Genomic DNA, 16,540 nt, shown 5'->3' with positions numbered 1-16,540 from the left:
TTGTAAAAGTCCCATACCTCACCTGCTTCACATCATTTAGTCAATGTGACCACAATGTGCTAAACTTCAGGAGAGTTGCTGCTTTCTGTTATTAACTTTCACATGCATACTCGATGCTGAGACAAAGCATTCTCAAGGCACTTGGACAAGGAACTGATGACTGCATGTGCAACACAGCCAAATGGAGAGCAACCTGCCCGCCCCATCTATTGAGCTACTTAACTCCTACAGGACTAAGCCTGCTATTTCCCTGCTCCGGGACACTGACTGTAAGCAGGGAGTTGCTGCGATATGAAAGAATGCAAACACACTGGGGAAAAAAAAAAAAAAAAAAAGTCCTACTGAAAAACAAAAGACATAATTAGCAGTGTTACACTGCAGATGATACCTTTACAGGCTCACTCTACTCAGTTTTCAAAAAGAATAAAAGAAATAAAACATCTGAAAGCTTTAGGTTTGCAGCTTGCAGATTGCCTATTCAGTCTTTAAACAGTTATTTTAACTGGCCTCACCAAACTCTGACTCTTCCCTCAAGCTTTGCAATCAGTTGCTTCTTGAAAGCTATATCTGGTATTCAGCAGAATTCCCAATGACTAAAACTTCCAGCACTTGTCCTAGGAGTCTGTTGTTACCTTTCTAGACTCCCTGTAACCTCAGCATCTTTGCTTTGTATCCAAGCAATCATCAGATTCTCAGTTTCCTAGTCCAAGGAACAGGTATGTATCACTCTAACCTTTTCCTCTTGTTTCTAAACAACTTGCTCAACCAATCAACCAACCAACCAAATAAATCTTCCAATTTTACCAGGCTTAGAACAGTTTTTAATGAATTTCACCAAAACATCCTCACAGAGATATTCAGCATAGAAAGGAGAAATACACATATACAGCGGAAATAACACAAAAAGATGAAAATAAATTCAAGTTTTTCATATTATTCTCTGCTGCCAAGGTTTCAAGACTGTTTTTCTGAATACAAAGCCCAACAAAGGGCAGCTCCTTAAAATTTCTTACAGTATGAAGAAAAAAAAAAGAAAAAAAAAACCAGAGCAAAGAGAAGCTGTAAGAAAAGCCCTGAAAAAAAGAAATTATTAAATAAAAACAGTTGCTGTCTACACTCCCTGTAGTAATCTGGGATATATTTTACACTAAGGACATTCTTTTCACTGAAAAAGCATAAGAGGAGAAAGATACCAAAACAGACAAAAATAGGATTAAATTGCCTATACAACTTGTTAACTCGTTTTAACATCGTAGTTACTTTCCAAAAGAGGACCCCATTGCTTTCCTCCTTTCTTCTGTAATTTAAGGTCACACATCTCTATTGTTCCTAATTATTAGTTTTATGAAGCTAATTAAGTGGAAAGCAAAAATAATTTTTGAGATTTATACATCCTCAACAGAACTATTAATTAAAGCCTTGTTGTTTCCAAATGTCAGTGATGATTAAGTAGCAATTGCTTTTGTGAGGCTGTCTACAGGACAGTTACTCATCTGAGTGGAAGACCGTGCTATGGCAATACTTTTAATAGTCTGCTTCAGACAACTGCCTAATTACACGTTGCAGCGACGTAAGAAAGGACAACACACAACGCGAAGAAATGCTGGCCATGAATCAGGAGGATTCACTCAGCTCTAAGCCGGCGGATGGTAGCTGGGAAGCACGCACCTTATTTGTAAATGACGCAGCAGTTACTCGAGCCCATGGCTGGCACACGTTTTTGTGACAAGTGACAGAGAACCGTCCAGCTTCCAAGGCTAAAACTGCAGCGTCGGAGCTCCCGTGCCCGTGCACACGAGGCAGGCGCGCACAGCGGTTACCGGCACGTGGCTGACACGCCATCCACAAAGCCGCGGCGTCGGACCGCTCTGAGAAGTTCTGGAGCGCGCCGATCCTACCTGCTAGGCTGAAGGCGGCTCTGACGGAGGTCCCTCTCCCCTAATCACCAAACGCAACCCTTGCTTTGTCAGCACCCCTCGCTCGAGGTCAGTCCTGCGCTCAGCCGTCCACACGAAGCTGGACGCTGCAGCGATGGAAAGAACGCGGATCTGGTGCCGCAGGCTTCGTACAGAAACACGGGGCTGAAGCATTAGAACGAATCAAACCGAGAACCGTGAGCGGCAGTAAAGTCTTGCTATTCCTACTTCACGCATCGTTAGGCGCTCTGCGCACACATACCTGGGCGAAGCTCGCTCCTGCGTGCCGGCCTGCGCTCCGTGCAGCGCCAGAGGACGGGCAGCGGTGCGCGCCTCCCGATGCACGCAGGCGAGAGCGCGGCGCACGCCGAGGACTGGTGCGAGGCCGCGCGCATCGCTGTCTGTCCCGCCGTCCGGGAGACGGACGGGTCAGCCTCAGGCCGAGGGCCGGGTCAGCCCCCGCCGCCTGCACGCACCGCCCCCACCGGCACCCGGCCCGGCCCCGCTCCGCCTCGGCGCCCCGCCGCCCCCCGGCTCTCGTGCAGGCGCGGGGAGGTTTGGGCCGCGCCGGCCGCCGTCTGCCGGGAGGCGCTTCCGCGCGGGGCGGCGGGCGCTCGGGCCGCGCCATGCAGCCTTCGTTCCCGCCGCCGGGCGGCACCGCGGCCTCCCTCCTCCTGCTGCTGCCCTTGCTGCTCGTCCCCTGGGCGCTCCTGGCGAGGAGACGCCGCGGTCGGCGGACGGCCCCTCTCAGGCTGCTAGTGGTGGCCGGCTCCGGTGAGTGAGGCGCTGCTCAAGGAGCTCGCGGCTGGCACGGGAACTACGTCTCCCGGCACGCAGCGCGGCGCGAGACCGAACGCGGGGCTGGCGTTGTGCCGCGGTGCACGCCGGGAGCTGTAGTCGCGGTGCGCCGCCGTGAGGAGCGACAGACAGACCCCAGCCCGGCCCGCCTCCTCGCCCCGTGAGCTCTGCGGGTGCACCTCGATGACCTTCCCCGGGCTGCTGAACGGTCCGTTCCCTTCAATAAGTTAGACTTCCTTGAAAACTGGCAGCGGAGGTGGCCAGAGCAGCCCCGGGCTCATCACCTCTGCGTGAGTTTCACACGCTGACGGTGAGGAACTAACCCTGCCGTCGTGCTGCTGCCAGAATACTGACCAACATTATGTCATCTTCAATTGTTCGAGACTTTTTGAATTCAGAATCTCCTGCTCTTGGAAATACTTGGATGGTTGCACTGAAATTACTGAAGGCTTCAATAAGCCGTTGCTCAAGAGAAAAGCCCTCCAGTGTTTGTAAAACACTGCATAGATCATGCAGGAAGGTGCCAAATTCCTGTGTCAGCCCAGCAGCGTGGCTCTGTGCTGGTCAGATGTTTGCCAGCTCAGAACACCTGTCTCTGACAGCAAAGGTCTCTTAGGAGGCTGATGAAACACAACCTGAGATAGCAGGAATACATTCAGTTCATGATTTTGGTCTGCAGCTTCCAGCAGAATTAGAGGTAATAGACCCAGTAAATGGCCATGCACATATTTCAGGGCTTGGTATTTTGATCCAGCCAAACTGATCCCCAGGTGACCCCCTCCCCACTTCATTGTTACAATTATTCACATGGCTTCAGTTCTGGAAACCAAACTGACAAAAAGATCAGCCCTACGCCATAGCGAGAGTACTGTCTCCCCTTCTCTTTGGTTTACTGCCAGCTCAGCTCCCTGAACAAAGTGACCTTGCAGTTAGAAGGTTGTCAACACCCATTCAAGGGCAGTAGGTGAAGCCTTCGGCTGGGGCCAGACTGTTTGTGTCCCGGCACTCAGCTTTTACCCTGGCTTAGCTTCAGAAATCATTGCCAATATGTTTTCAGCATTACGAGCTGGGATAGCACAGTCCCTGAATTCTGCCTGCACTCAATGTGCTCACTGAGAGTCTCTGCTCCACAGCGCAGCCACGAGTGGGCTCTCATGTAGTTTTATTTGGACAGTCGCACTAGGGTGTGGTTTTTTAATATGGACTACAGTGCAACTGCCAAATTAATTTTGCATCATGTACAGGACATTCAACGTCTCATTTCTTTGTGATCTCATTTAGCTGAAACACTTCCATCAGTTTAGCTGCACTGGGAGCTGAATTGCCTTCGTGTTACTCAATCATCCTTTAATTGAATCTTCTCATTTTAGAAGAGTGTTACCAATATTATTAGTACTAATAAGCTTTAAAAGTAAAAGTGACTAATTCAACTGAAAAAATTGAAAATTACAAAATGTTTCATATACTAACAGCAACATATTTCGGTTTTGCAGGAGGTCACACAACAGAAATCCTGAGGTTGCTCAGTTGTTTGTCAGAGTCATACTCTCCTAGATGCTATGTTCTTGCAGACTCTGATAAGATGAGTGAAGCTAAAATACGTTCTTTCGAACAAAAAAGGGCTGAAAGGTTCTCCAATTCCCAGGTAAATTGTTAAGCATATTTTTGTAAGATAATTTGATCTTAATGCGACATTCTAATTCAAGGCAATTTGGAAGCAATTCTTTAAAAGGTTATTTTTAAGATCAGCATGTGCTTTTGATTTTCTAGTGATTGATAATCACTGCCACTGAAGCTCAGCTGAAGTGCCACTCTGTATATACTGTTTCTTGTGTTGCTAAAAGTGAGCCAAATAAACACAGTTGATTAATGCTGAACTAGATAGACCCTGAAAATGCAAAATACCTGAAAATAAATGTCATTTACTGCCATCTTACTTAATTTTGAAATGATCTTTACCTCTGGTGAACGTTATAATTGATAAAAAACAGTGGGAAAGTGTAATTGTAGTGAAAGTAATTATAGAAAGAAGGGAATCTGTTGCTTAGGAAAAGCACACTAAGAATAAGTTTCTTTTGGTTTTGTAAATGACTTAGACGTATTGCTTGTAGCTATAAAAGTATGGAGACAGAAATATGGTGGTTTGTTATTTTTTGTGTTTTTCAGTTTGGCCTTTTCCCTTGGTGAAATTATTTTTGAGATAAGTGTTTTAAATGTTTTATCTAAAAATGTTTTATCTAAAATGTTTTGTCTAAAAAAAACTTACTTGGAATTGTATCCCTCTTGTGTGTTTCTGAATGGTGATTTGATATGGTTTTAAAACTGAGCATTAGTTAGAGAGGTGTTTAAAAGGAGGTAATACATCTTACTGCCAGTAGCTTTCTGACTGATCACCTGAGTGAATGCTGAACTCCCAGTTCACTTACCTGAAAAATGTCCAAACCTAGGTCATTACATTTCTTAAAAATATTTTGAGTTTTAAAAGGTTAGGCATTTTTTCCATTTGTATACTTAGTTTTGCTAAGCAACTTCACGTTCTGACTCCCTCCAACTGCTAACACATCATGTAGTTATATTTTCCTTGAGCACTGAAAGCCAGAGGAACATAGTTGGCCGCATCTGAGTTTGCTGTCTGCACAGCAGATGCTCTTTATTTTGGCCATTCTTTTTCCACTGAGGAAAAACATTCAGAGCAAAAATAGAAGATGAATTTGTAAAGCAAAGGTCACGTGCCTATCACATATATTTGCTAACTTTCAGATTATGCTCTCAGCCAAGACATGTTTTGGCATTGAGTGCTGGAATACGTATGCATCATATGCATTCAAAGCTAATGTGTTAGTGGCTTCTTGTAGTTTTGAGTCAACAAAGGGGAAAACTGACAGCTTCAATCCATAGTCATTCTCTTCCTCTTCTTGTCAAGGAAGTATATTTTCCAGAACTAAGAACTGAGCAGAAGACAGGTGATAATGGTGATTGAAGAGAAAATCAGTGTATTCATTTAGTGAATTACTGTGTAAAAGACCCACAGATATGACAAATTTCTCTTTTTGATGTATGGCTCATCCCAATTCTAAAAGCTACAGAATTCAGAGAGAGGGAAAGGAAGCCAGAAGCAACATCTATCTTACAAGAAAGAAAATGCTGCATCTCTACCCACTAAATCTTTTGGAAAAGAAAATCAGAAAAGCCTCTTTATGACATCTCTGGTCCCACTATCACTTACCTTTCGCTTCTCTCTAGCCCATAATCGCAGCTGTTGTGCTTGGTTGCCCCCTCAGCTGATACCCAGCTTACCTCCTGCACTCAGCATAGAGAACATAATTGAGCTCTCAATGACCTAGTCTAGCAGTAGAAAGACAACTTAGACATTCTTCACAGGATCTTATATTCCCATTCATCATGTCTGAGAAGAGGAGCCTGATTCACTAGCCTTCGTGTAATTTGATCACATATGCTACTCTGTGTTCCCATGTTTCATGAAAGTAATCATGATAGGAAATCTTGTTCCTCAGCATGAAAAAGGACTGCATAAAGCCAGGTTATTTGGAAGGTCTGTGGAATGTTCAGTTGAGAATACTGCAATAATTTTAGCAGGGGTGATTTTTCATCAACTTTTGTCTGCATGCTTGCAAAACAGTACTATTAATTAGGTAAAGACTACATTACTGGTTTTTAAATTACAGTACTCCATCAACCATTATTGAATTGCCAGTCTGGAACGTTTGTCCTCAAACAGCAAGGTCTCTGACTCCATTACAGAAGTGCTGAAAAAGAAATGCAATAGTATGAGACCACAGAAGATAGGAGCATAGCTTGTCTATGTCTGATACTGCGTACACACTGTGCAGTTTTCCAACAAAAGATGCAGGAGTGCTCTTTGTTCAGAATATTAGATGAGAAACATTAGATGAGAAACACCTGGCAGTACCTTTTAAACAAAATTCTAATTTTTTTCCCCAGCTTAATACTCAATAATTGACTGACACATGGGCTGAAGTTCCAACATGTAATATAGACCACAGAATGAAAAGTTTCAGAAGTGTGTTTTGAAGAATACAGATGAAATCAGTTTGATGTTTACTTGAATGCTACATGTAAATTGCTACTTTGATACTATTTGGGGTCCCTTCCAAGTTTTGCTGAAATCAGTTGCTTATCAAGAAGAAAATTATGTGCAGGTCTTTGGCAAATATTATTTAACACCATTCTTACTGTGAAGGGGAGCATCTGAATAGTTCCACTCAGGCTTGATCTGTCTAAAACTACCTTGTCATACATATTTATTGCAGGATGTCATACCACACAAAAGTCTAAACTCCACTTACAAACATTTCTTTTTATCATCTGATCTGTTCCAAACCTTTGAAAAAGAGAGAGAATCCCATTGAATGGAGAGCAAGGGCCTTGTTTGTTTTTCTGTTTTGTCATCAGACTAATGCAGTCAGTTTCAACACCTGCAAATAGAGCAAAACAACCAGTTCGTAACATCTGTTAATGCTTCCCATTATTACAATTAAAAAACTTTATTGCAATGAAACAAGATTTCAGTCAAGAAAGTTAATTTAATATTCTGCCTTTGTAAGGTTTTGTGTTTAATTCTTTCCACTGTGTGTGATAAAGCCCTCAGCTACTGCTATTCAAGACTGATATGTAGTTTGCATTTCATGCACAGCTATTGCTAACGCTCCTGGTCACAAATCACCAGGACTAAGCTCTGTTACTTAGAAATGTTGCATTTGCAGTAAATGGGGAGTTTTTAGTGCTTAAAATATTATTTTAATATTAAATATTAAAATATTAATAATATTTAGAGTCTCTCACTCTCTGTATGAGTTCTGCCAGAGCAGTAGTGATCTGGTGTCCCATGTGAAGGGAGTTAGTGACCACGTCCAGACCTAAACAATATCAGTATCACTGGAGGAGAGTGCACTGTACTTAATGTATTTATTTTTCATCTAAACAATGAAAAAATTAATTGGCATCAGGACTGACCTTTGCTGCAGCAATAATTTTTAAGTGGGATTTCTGTGTCACTTGAGAAGAGCACAGGAAGCCTGACTAGCCTGACTACAGTTAGCTTGTGCACAGTGTTCTCAGACAAACAGAAAACATCTGTATTTTGTTAATTTGATACCCGTTACACACAGTGAAAGATCTTTACCTTTTTCTAGGAAAACAACAAAGAAAAAATATTTCTTAAACTTATTTTTTCTATGAGATGTTATTTTTGTTTCTTTAGGCAAATGTTTTGCATTTTGAGTATGCATCTTCATATTCTTCTGAATACTTACTGAGCACTCATTTAAAGGACACAGATATCTGCTGTTAGATTTTAACAGTATGCACCGGACATTAATTGAGAAATGTTGTTATATTTTCTACAATGTAAATCCACATAGAGTCGAAGCAAGTAATAGAAGACAGCCACCTAGTTTGGGCCCTGGCTTCTGAAACCTGTGAGTGTGTCTCGGCGGCCACTAGGAGGGGCACAAAGTTAACGTACAGCAGACGAATTGCTCCAGAATTGTTTTTAAGGTTAGGAATGTTTTAAAGTAACATTAGAAACGATTCAAAAAATTGATATATAGTTCTAGTATTTCGTTTAACCTCGTCACCAGGGGTGCTAAGCACAATACTGAATAAGGCATCTACCCAAGCATTTCCATACTCAACTTAAAAATTAAAAAAATGTTGGCACAGGCAGGTCTAATAAGTCTATAGAAGGAGCAACAGTCTTAGAAAAATAACAATTCAGCTTTATCGTGCTCTCTTCCAGTTCACCCTTGATCGCATTCCCAGAAGCCGTGAGGTTAGACAGTCTTGGACCTCCTCCGTGGTAACAACCGCATACTCCATTCTTTATTCCCTTCCTTTGACATACAGACTGAAACCAGATTTGGTAGGTACATTTTAATTTACTAAGAACTTAATAATCTAATCACAGAAGCGTTTGGAATACCAAGACATTGCAGATCTCATATATCTGCTTAGATGTACATTTTACAGGACATAAGTTTTTTAATTTTACAAGCTGAAAGAATAGTTACAATATACCAAGAAACAGAATGGGTTGCAGTGTTCGTGAATTAGATTAGCAAATACCAGTCTCCCTCCTCAGAGTTTTCAGGTAACACCAGGGAGCTTGTCACCCCCTTGTTAATGCTGGCAAAGCTAGCACAAACAAGGTTGCAGGTTCTTGATCATATCTCTTCAGGATTGCAACAGCACAAACTCTGCTTGAAAACCTGGTTATACTGTCAGCTGGTTTCACTCCTGAAATGGTATGACCAGTCTGGAACAGACAGGTTCAGAGCAGTAGGAATATGTGCAGATTTAATTCTTCTGTTTGCATAGACTTTTCAGCTACATGCATATTTACTTAGTCTTTGGCTGTCTGACAATTAATTATCTCATCTGATGACAAAAACATCATTGCTGCAGTGGCAACCAGATTCCTCTCACTTTTGGTAATCTTTTCAAGCTGCTCACAAAGCTGCAGTCCCCCCACAGCTGCTAATTACAAAATATATATTTAAATATTCCACACACTTAATCAAATCAGAATTCAGGTTTGTCAGATTACAGAAATAAAGTACTATGACATATCTGATCAATAAAGTTTCGTATTAATGCAGCTCTCAAAAGGTCGCACGTTGGACTCCCAGGTTTAAGTCTTATAATTCTTTAAGTAAAAATTCAGTGAAAGCTGACTTTCTGCTGAGTTTGTCATATTAAGGACTCAGATATCCAAACTCATTGTTAAAAAGGCATTTTAACAGAATTTCAAATGAATGTTTTAATGTGTTTTCAAATATAATAGTTCAGTGAAACCTGTATGAACTTGTGCAGTTACAAGTTATTTTGCATAATTTAGTAGCAACATGCATATACACACACATAGGATGTTTGTACACCAAATTTTTTTGCTCCAACTGGTGAACTATATGGTGATTTACAAAGAGGCTCAAATGTATTTGAGCTGTTTTGAAAATTTAGAGAAGCTGCTGTGAATAATTTGATCTCATCAGTTTTAGTAATATTGGTCAGCTCCTATGAGATCAAAAACTCCTTGCTTCCTGGATTTTAGAGCAGTTTAATGTGCAGAACAACAGAAGTGTCTTCTTTCCAGTTCTTGTTTTCCAAGGCTGTTTTGGAAATTGGAGATAAAGTTGGGAGGGAGGAGGGAATGGGTTACTTTTCCTTTTACAGTGATTTTCATTTTCAGGGGGAAATAGTAGGGGAATGTTTACATGAAGCGGACAGTTTATAATTAAAAGGCATAAAATGTTTAGGAATTGCTTTGCTATGCCACTGGTTTCATTTAATATATATACGTTTCTAAAACTAAATAACGCAAAAGAAACTGACTGGAAAATCCCACTCTAGCTTTATTGTATTATTAAAAGTGTCAACAGGATACATTGTAGGAGAAGAGCAGGAAGTTACAAATGTAATTCTGTGGTTCTTTTGTTTATGGGAGGAATTTAAAGTGAAAGCCAAATGCTTCCATAGAACACTTCGATAAAACACTTGTCCTCATAGAATTAAGAATACATTTTATCAAGGCCTGTAAGACCTAAGACCTCTGCAGTCTTTAAGGAAACCACTAGTTCAAACTTCTGTCCTAAGATTCTGCTGTATCCACAATTAAAAGTGGGCTAAAGGGGAGGATTTTTTTGCCAGGTACCATCATTGCCCATTGACAGCAGCTGGTACTGCCACTATCAGAAACATCTTTAGCTTTATGCCAAATCTTATTCTGCTTCAGAGTAGCTTGTATACTACGTGTATACTCTACTACAAGATGCTTGTGTATGTATCTCATAGTTCAGGAATTCTTTAAAACATATTAAGTCAGAAAGCTATAAAGATTTTAAAACACTTATCAAAGTAAAGTGAATTGAAACACTTCACCATTGCCAGTGAAAAGATTCTGTATAATATATAAAACAACTGTTCATACTTAATTACCTTTAGAGGAAAATGTTCTCCCCCCACTCATAGCAGAATGTAAATGATTAGTAAAGACCTAGAAAGGGTGGAGTTTACAGGATCCATCAAAAACTTTAGGCCTGGAAATCAATGCTGAGTTAAGAAACAAGCACATGATTACATCATGCTGAGAGCTTCATCATTTTAAACAGCAGAACTTACAGGTACTGTATATTTTCGGTCAAGGAGACTTTTTCTTGAACTGCAGGAGGAAATGATGCATTTGAATTGCTTCTAATTCATTTGTATGTATATGTGGTCCCCAAATCCTTACACTTGTTTTTAGGCTTGTTGGGAACATTTGCAAGTTTGAAGAATACAGGCTCAATCCTTTGAATGAAGTCTTCTCCAGACACCCAAAATCTAGAGAAAAGAATAAGCATTGCAGTTTCAGTGTAAGGAATGCAGGATAAGAGAAGTACTGCAAAAGGAACTGAAACCTTTTAAGTGCACAAAGGCAAGATTTGGAGCAGATAGGTTAATTATGCCAACCCAAGCTTATCTATCAAGCCAAAAGAGCTGTATAGGGGGAAACAGCAGACCTAGCTGCACAGGAGTTACTTCATATGTACTTATTCACTTGAGCATTACGTCCCCTTTGTATCTCTCAAAATCTTCTGGCAAAGCTTCTTAGTTAACTTTGCATGAGAAAGCAGTTTCACCTAACTCTCCTTCAAGACAGTGAGTTCAGAAAGAATTAAACAACTTCCAGGAGACCTTTACTGTCTTGCAGGACTTGACCCACACTTAAAATGGGCCTTCAGAGAGTTTAAGAAATGTAAAAGTTAGTTTAGTTGTGCAGTTTGAGATCATCTTCAAGAGGCCCATTTCTGAGTTATGAGCATCTGCACTCTGCAAAGTTAAATCCCTTAAGAGGTATTAAACCAAGTAACAAAATTAAGACGTCAGAAGTGATGATTGTCTTATATTCTTAAAGCCAAATACAGAACTCCAGAAATATAGGTGTCAAAATGTTTTGCAGGCACATCTCTGCTGGGCAGTTTTTACAACATATCAACCTTACATAGACTTCCTGTGCAGAGACCTGAAATTCCAGGAAAGCAAGGCTTGTGCCAGCACACTCTGTCTACACCTTCATTCCCCCACAAACAACTCGTAACACCGTCATCCACAGCCAGATTTAATGTGCAGTCATAGCCTCAAAGACTGCAAACTCCTATCATGAAAACAGGCAGCTGGTCAGAGAAGAGAGATTTTTATTGCCTTCACTGAGAGAAAGGATGAGAAGAAACTTAAAACCAAAGTAAAGGGTTGGAAGATCTGCTATCTAGGGAGAGATGCAAATCCTTCTCAAGCAGTTACAGGAAAGTAGACAAGTCACACTGAGATTTCCCCAAAGACAGAGAAAATTATTGGATCTTGTGTAGATTATTTGATGTCCAAAAGGGGATAGTGCTACAGCCTTACTATGATACGCTTACAGTCAGTAGTTCAGAAGGTCCTAGTCTTCAGTTTTCTTGTTGCTCACAGAACCATTGTCCTTGTTGTTTCTGAGATTTGCCAGCCCTGAAAACAAACCTTCATGTGATCTAGCCCTTTGGCTGGCTCACAGTCATTCCAGTTATTCTGGCATACTTGAAATTTAAGCTGAAAACAAAGGCTACAAGTGCACCACATGATAGAACACTGTCCAGTGATTGCATCCAGTCCTCATTTTCAGCCACAGGTGGGGTGTCTACTTATTGGGTCAGACCTTGGCTCCTTCAGTGTAATGAAATTGTGTAGAAGTGCTATGTGAAGCTCCGTAGGTCCATTCCTTACTGCACTGCAGATCCTACATTTGCTGCTTTAGTACTCTGCAGGGCCTGAGATAAGCAGATGTTTTCAGCCCACCACTATTTGGAAAAGCTGGGGTTAATCCAGGCAAAGAAGGCAGTCCTTCCACTTTAGAGCCTCCTTCCCGTGGGAAGTCTCTAGTAAGAAGTTTACATTTGCACAGCAAGTACTGCAAGCTGTGCTGTCTCCCTCCCACCAGCTGTCAGCTGAATGGGACTCTCCCTTTTAAACTTTTATAGAAGCCTGAAATCTGCACAGCTGATTATGCTTCCAGCAGCCTACCAATTCTTGTATGACTCATGTGAGGCCTGCACATCCCATTACACACGCCTTGTCCCCAGACCAGTTAAATTCACTGCAGCGAGTTTCTCAAGTTGTTACAGAAGTGTTCACAGTATGCTATGTGAAAGGAGATCATTATTTCATTTAGCTAAGATTTTCCGTTCTTTGTGCTCTGCCCAGAATGTCTTCAGTTCATAGCACTTCAACAAATTACTATGGCGAATAATAAGTTATTGTCCCATGTATCACGGTTCTTATTAGAACTTGGTGGAAAACTACAAAATCTGGGTGGTGGCATTTTTTTCTCTATTCACTTCATAACAAGTGAACTTTGTATAATGCAATATTAAGACTATCTGGTACGTTCTTTTGTATACTGAATCTTTCTCTCTTCAGATTTTACACTGTCTGATCTACTATTGTTCTTCTAAGATCAAAACAATCAAAGCAGGCAAGAGCAAGAATATCAGATTGACACTGTCAGTGATATAAGCTGTATATTATAAAAAGAAAACAAAGTTGAGCAATCCAAATCTGTTTAACTTCTCGGTATTAATGAATATGAATTTAGTTTTCCCCTCCACCTCGTACCGTGTACGCTGTGTACAGCTACCCTGCAGCCACAACATAAATTACCCTCTGCTGAACACCCAGAGACATCTAAAGCCGTTCAAGTTACCAACTTTAAGCCAGCTTGTAGCTCTGTCTCCTGTGACTGCCTATTGGACATGCTTATACACAGTACATTTCAGAGAGGTGATGCAATAGCAGTAAAAATTGAGATTTCAGGCAGGTATTTCATGTGCATTTTTGCTATAACAAGTGCAGTTAGTATTGCAGTAGCTTCAAAGATACTAATGTGCATAGAAAATAGTTTTAGCTAACCTAAAACACATACTTCAAGTTCTAATTAAATGAATACTTGGCTAATGAAAGACACACTGATATTTACTTTACTTTTAAATAGATTCTAAAGGTTAGATCTCTCATGGCCCTCTGACCGAGCGCTTTATCAAGCGCTGACACTCAGGCGGTGCTTAGAGCACTAACAGCAGCTTGCTGAAAGACAGTACTCACTGTTTGTAGCTGATGGTGTGTGTGGCTTGGTAACTGCTATTTCACTTACTTGGCAAAAACCCTTTGCTGAGTTGCATTATGAGCAACGTCTACGCAAAGTCAAAATTTTACTTCCCATTAATTTAGCAGTAGTGGCAATAAACCACGGGCCCACTCCATGGTAATGTAGGTAGGGAGTTCATTCTGTGGTCCACATCTGCTGTTGTGATCTTGTTCTTTTTTAAGCAACCTTCTATCCTTCTCTCTGTTTCTTTTGGAAGTCACTCCTGACACTGTTTCTTCACACAAACTCCTGACAGAGGTAATGATGTTGTCTGGTCTCATTGACAGTCTTGTTGTTGAATTAAAGTTGTAATAACCAGCACAAACATTCCAACAGATGGGTATTAGTACAATTTTCTTACCTGTCCTTCATTATTGTTTTCAATTGATTGTTTCTGTTATTCTTATTTTATACATGACAGCCATGCTGAGTAATACACTGAGCTCACATGTCCCGTTCTGCTTCCATGTATCTACAAAAGCATCATATATGGATGGAAATTACTTCTCCTTGTTTTTTTTTTCCACTTGTGGACCTGCCACTTTTGGTCTGAAATACAGGATGGTTAAACTTAATGTTAGCTTCATTAAAAAAAAAAAAAAAAAAAAAAAAAAAAAAAAAAAAAGTCAAACTTGCACATCTCTACATGTACCTAAGTCTTGATTCTAACTCTTTCTTCCCCAAGGCTGTTGTGCCTAACTCCAGAGGCTTTTCTTGACCCAGGTTATCTTTCTTTCCAACAGTTAAGTCCTTAGGCACACCCAGAAACAGTCTTGAGTTGTTTACATCTTGACAGTGTCAAGTAGTCACATTCCTGAGCTCTGCTAAGATCCAGAAACTGGGAGCTTCTTTTACTGCTTTATGCACCAACATCGACATGAAATGCATCATCTGGCTCCCTGCTTCTGAGTACAGTGGATGAGAACTTGGAGCCAGGCAACTGAACGCCTAGAAGGCAGAAATGATGATACCTAGTGCTGTCATAGTTAAATCCTGTTGTGGATTTGTCCATAGTATTTCATGAAACTACTGCTTTTCTCCCCTAGAGAAAACCCCAGCTAGGATTTCTGTCTCGCTTTCTCCAACCTTTTTTAGTCTTCGATGAAAACAATACTCCCATCAAAGCAGAGAAAAGGTACTGCACATTAGGAAACCAACTGCACATTCTAATTTAAGTAATTACTCTTCCACATCTCTCTCCCATTCTGGTATTCACTGGTCTGATTTGCCCTAGTTGGGTAATCTGCTTGCAGAATGACACAAGTCTCTGCTTGTTCTGAAGAGCACCTCACCTACTGTGGATATTATGTGATAATAACAATGAAACTTAGCAATAAAACGCCCAGAAGTGGACAATAAATATTTTCCTAGCAGTTCTACAGGCTGTAACCACTGATTAGCTCGAACACAAGCTCTTGCTATAGAGAACTACAACTATCTTTTGTGCGCATGATTATTCACATGATTGAGAGAGTAGAAGACAAAAGTGTATCCAGGTATAATTCATTCTACTTTAATTACCTGTTTTACACCAGACTACACATGTAGATTTTTTGTCCTAGTCTGTGTTCTGTAAGTACAGTTAAACAGGAAATAGTGTGAAATCTTAGCTGTTTTTTTACAGTTTGCAGGGGAAGGTGAACAGGGTAATATTTTCATTCTTCAGAAGGAATAAAATAGTAGGTTTTTAATTGACCTTTATATTATTCAAATGGAAAGTGACTTTCTTCCTCCCCCATCAATAAAAGTAATAGCAAGGAATTATTTGAAAAGGATCCTGCTTTAGAAGGAAAAAGATTTAAAATACTAAGGTAGTATTCCTTGAGGTTCAAATCTTCAATTTTCAGACATGTTAAACAGCTAAAATAGGAGAAGACTGAACAAGGATGCTCCTTCTCCCATACTTACATTAAGCTTAGTAGAAATCCCTTTCTCTCATAAATTCTAACATTTCTTTCTTTTTTTTCCCCTTTCTGATTACTGAACAGACATACATTTTCTAGAATATCTGAACACTGTCATAACTGCAATACCTCCACATACACCAATAATTTATTTTTGAAACCTTTTAGAGTTACTTGCTATGAAAAAGTCACAGTTTCTTCTGTGTTAGCCATCCATACAAATGCATGCTCAAAAAAGCAATTCTTACCATACCTGGAGAACTTTGGTGAAAGGGATATACAGGAGTCTCGATGCATCCTCTCTAAGAAGTAATTGATTGTTTTCCTGGTGCTAAGATAGAAAATACCAATGTAAGAGAAAGCATCATATACTAAATCTCATGCTGAATCCACAGCAGAGCCACGAGCACAACCCAAGTTTCTTGGCTTATCAGGCTTGCAGCTCAATCATAAGCTCATAAAGTAAATATATTTACTATTAAAAGCTGAAATGTTTGTTCACCAATACTTTTCATTAACTTTTTCATTAGAGGAGTCTCAAATATTGAGAGAGCTGCAGCACAGCTACTGCACTCAGTTGTGTTTCTCACAGGCTCCAGGTGAGTTGAATCAGGTCCCTGAGGATCTTCAGGCAGGACAAGGTAACACAGCTGAGACCAAGCAGCTACATAGGTAGGTGTAATGCAGCTGCTTGGTACTTCTGTAGGTGAAGTAAGAAATTGTTCAGC

General features: G+C 40.6%; 2 protein-coding genes and 1 long non-coding RNA gene across 6 annotated transcripts in view; 1 reads left to right on the top strand and 2 right to left on the bottom strand.

Annotated features, from left to right (window-relative positions):
• Window positions 1–2,329, bottom strand: part of TLCD4 (TLC domain containing 4) — a 42,153-nt gene extending 39,824 nt beyond the window's left edge. Inside the window, exon 1 of the mRNA XM_052666468.1 lies at window positions 2,179–2,329. The gene's annotated coding sequence lies outside the window, so the exon portion shown is untranslated. The remainder of the gene's footprint in view (window positions 1–2,178) is intronic.
• A 162-nt stretch (window positions 2,330–2,491) lies between these two features.
• The window catches only part of LOC128072553 (calponin-3), a 55,393-nt gene continuing 41,344 nt past the window's right edge, over window positions 2,492–16,540 (top strand). The window contains exons 1-3 of one of the 2 annotated variants that reach the window (XM_052666462.1): window positions 2,492–2,690; window positions 4,208–4,359; window positions 8,494–8,616. In XM_052666462.1, coding sequence (XP_052522422.1) covers window positions 2,543–2,690; window positions 4,208–4,359; window positions 8,494–8,616 — 423 coding nt within the window. In that variant the 5' untranslated portion in view covers window positions 2,492–2,542. The remainder of the gene's footprint in view (window positions 2,691–4,207; window positions 4,360–8,493; window positions 8,617–16,540) is intronic. The other variant, XM_052666460.1, reaches the window with a different exon arrangement.
• On the bottom strand, window positions 6,124–16,355 carry LOC128072557 (uncharacterized). Of its 3 annotated transcripts, none has more exons than XR_008202342.1 (7): window positions 16,289–16,355; window positions 16,066–16,137; window positions 14,270–14,457; window positions 12,152–12,236; window positions 10,872–11,072; window positions 7,078–7,171; window positions 6,124–6,481 (listed from the first exon to the last, which is right to left on the bottom strand). It is a non-coding gene; the product is annotated as an uncharacterized LOC128072557 (long non-coding RNA). The 3 variants fall into 3 exon arrangements; XR_008202343.1 differs by having other exon boundaries at window positions 14,270–14,380; XR_008202341.1 differs by lacking the exon at window positions 16,289–16,355 and having other exon boundaries at window positions 16,066–16,182.

Source organism: Tympanuchus pallidicinctus, unplaced genomic scaffold (assembly GCF_026119805.1).
Source record: "Tympanuchus pallidicinctus isolate F22 unplaced genomic scaffold, pur_lepc_1.0 scaffold7, whole genome shotgun sequence".
Classification (NCBI taxonomy): domain Eukaryota; kingdom Metazoa; phylum Chordata; class Aves; order Galliformes; family Phasianidae; genus Tympanuchus; species Tympanuchus pallidicinctus.
The sequence above is the reverse complement of the archived record's forward strand: the minus strand, read 5'-3'. Positions and strand labels throughout refer to the sequence as shown.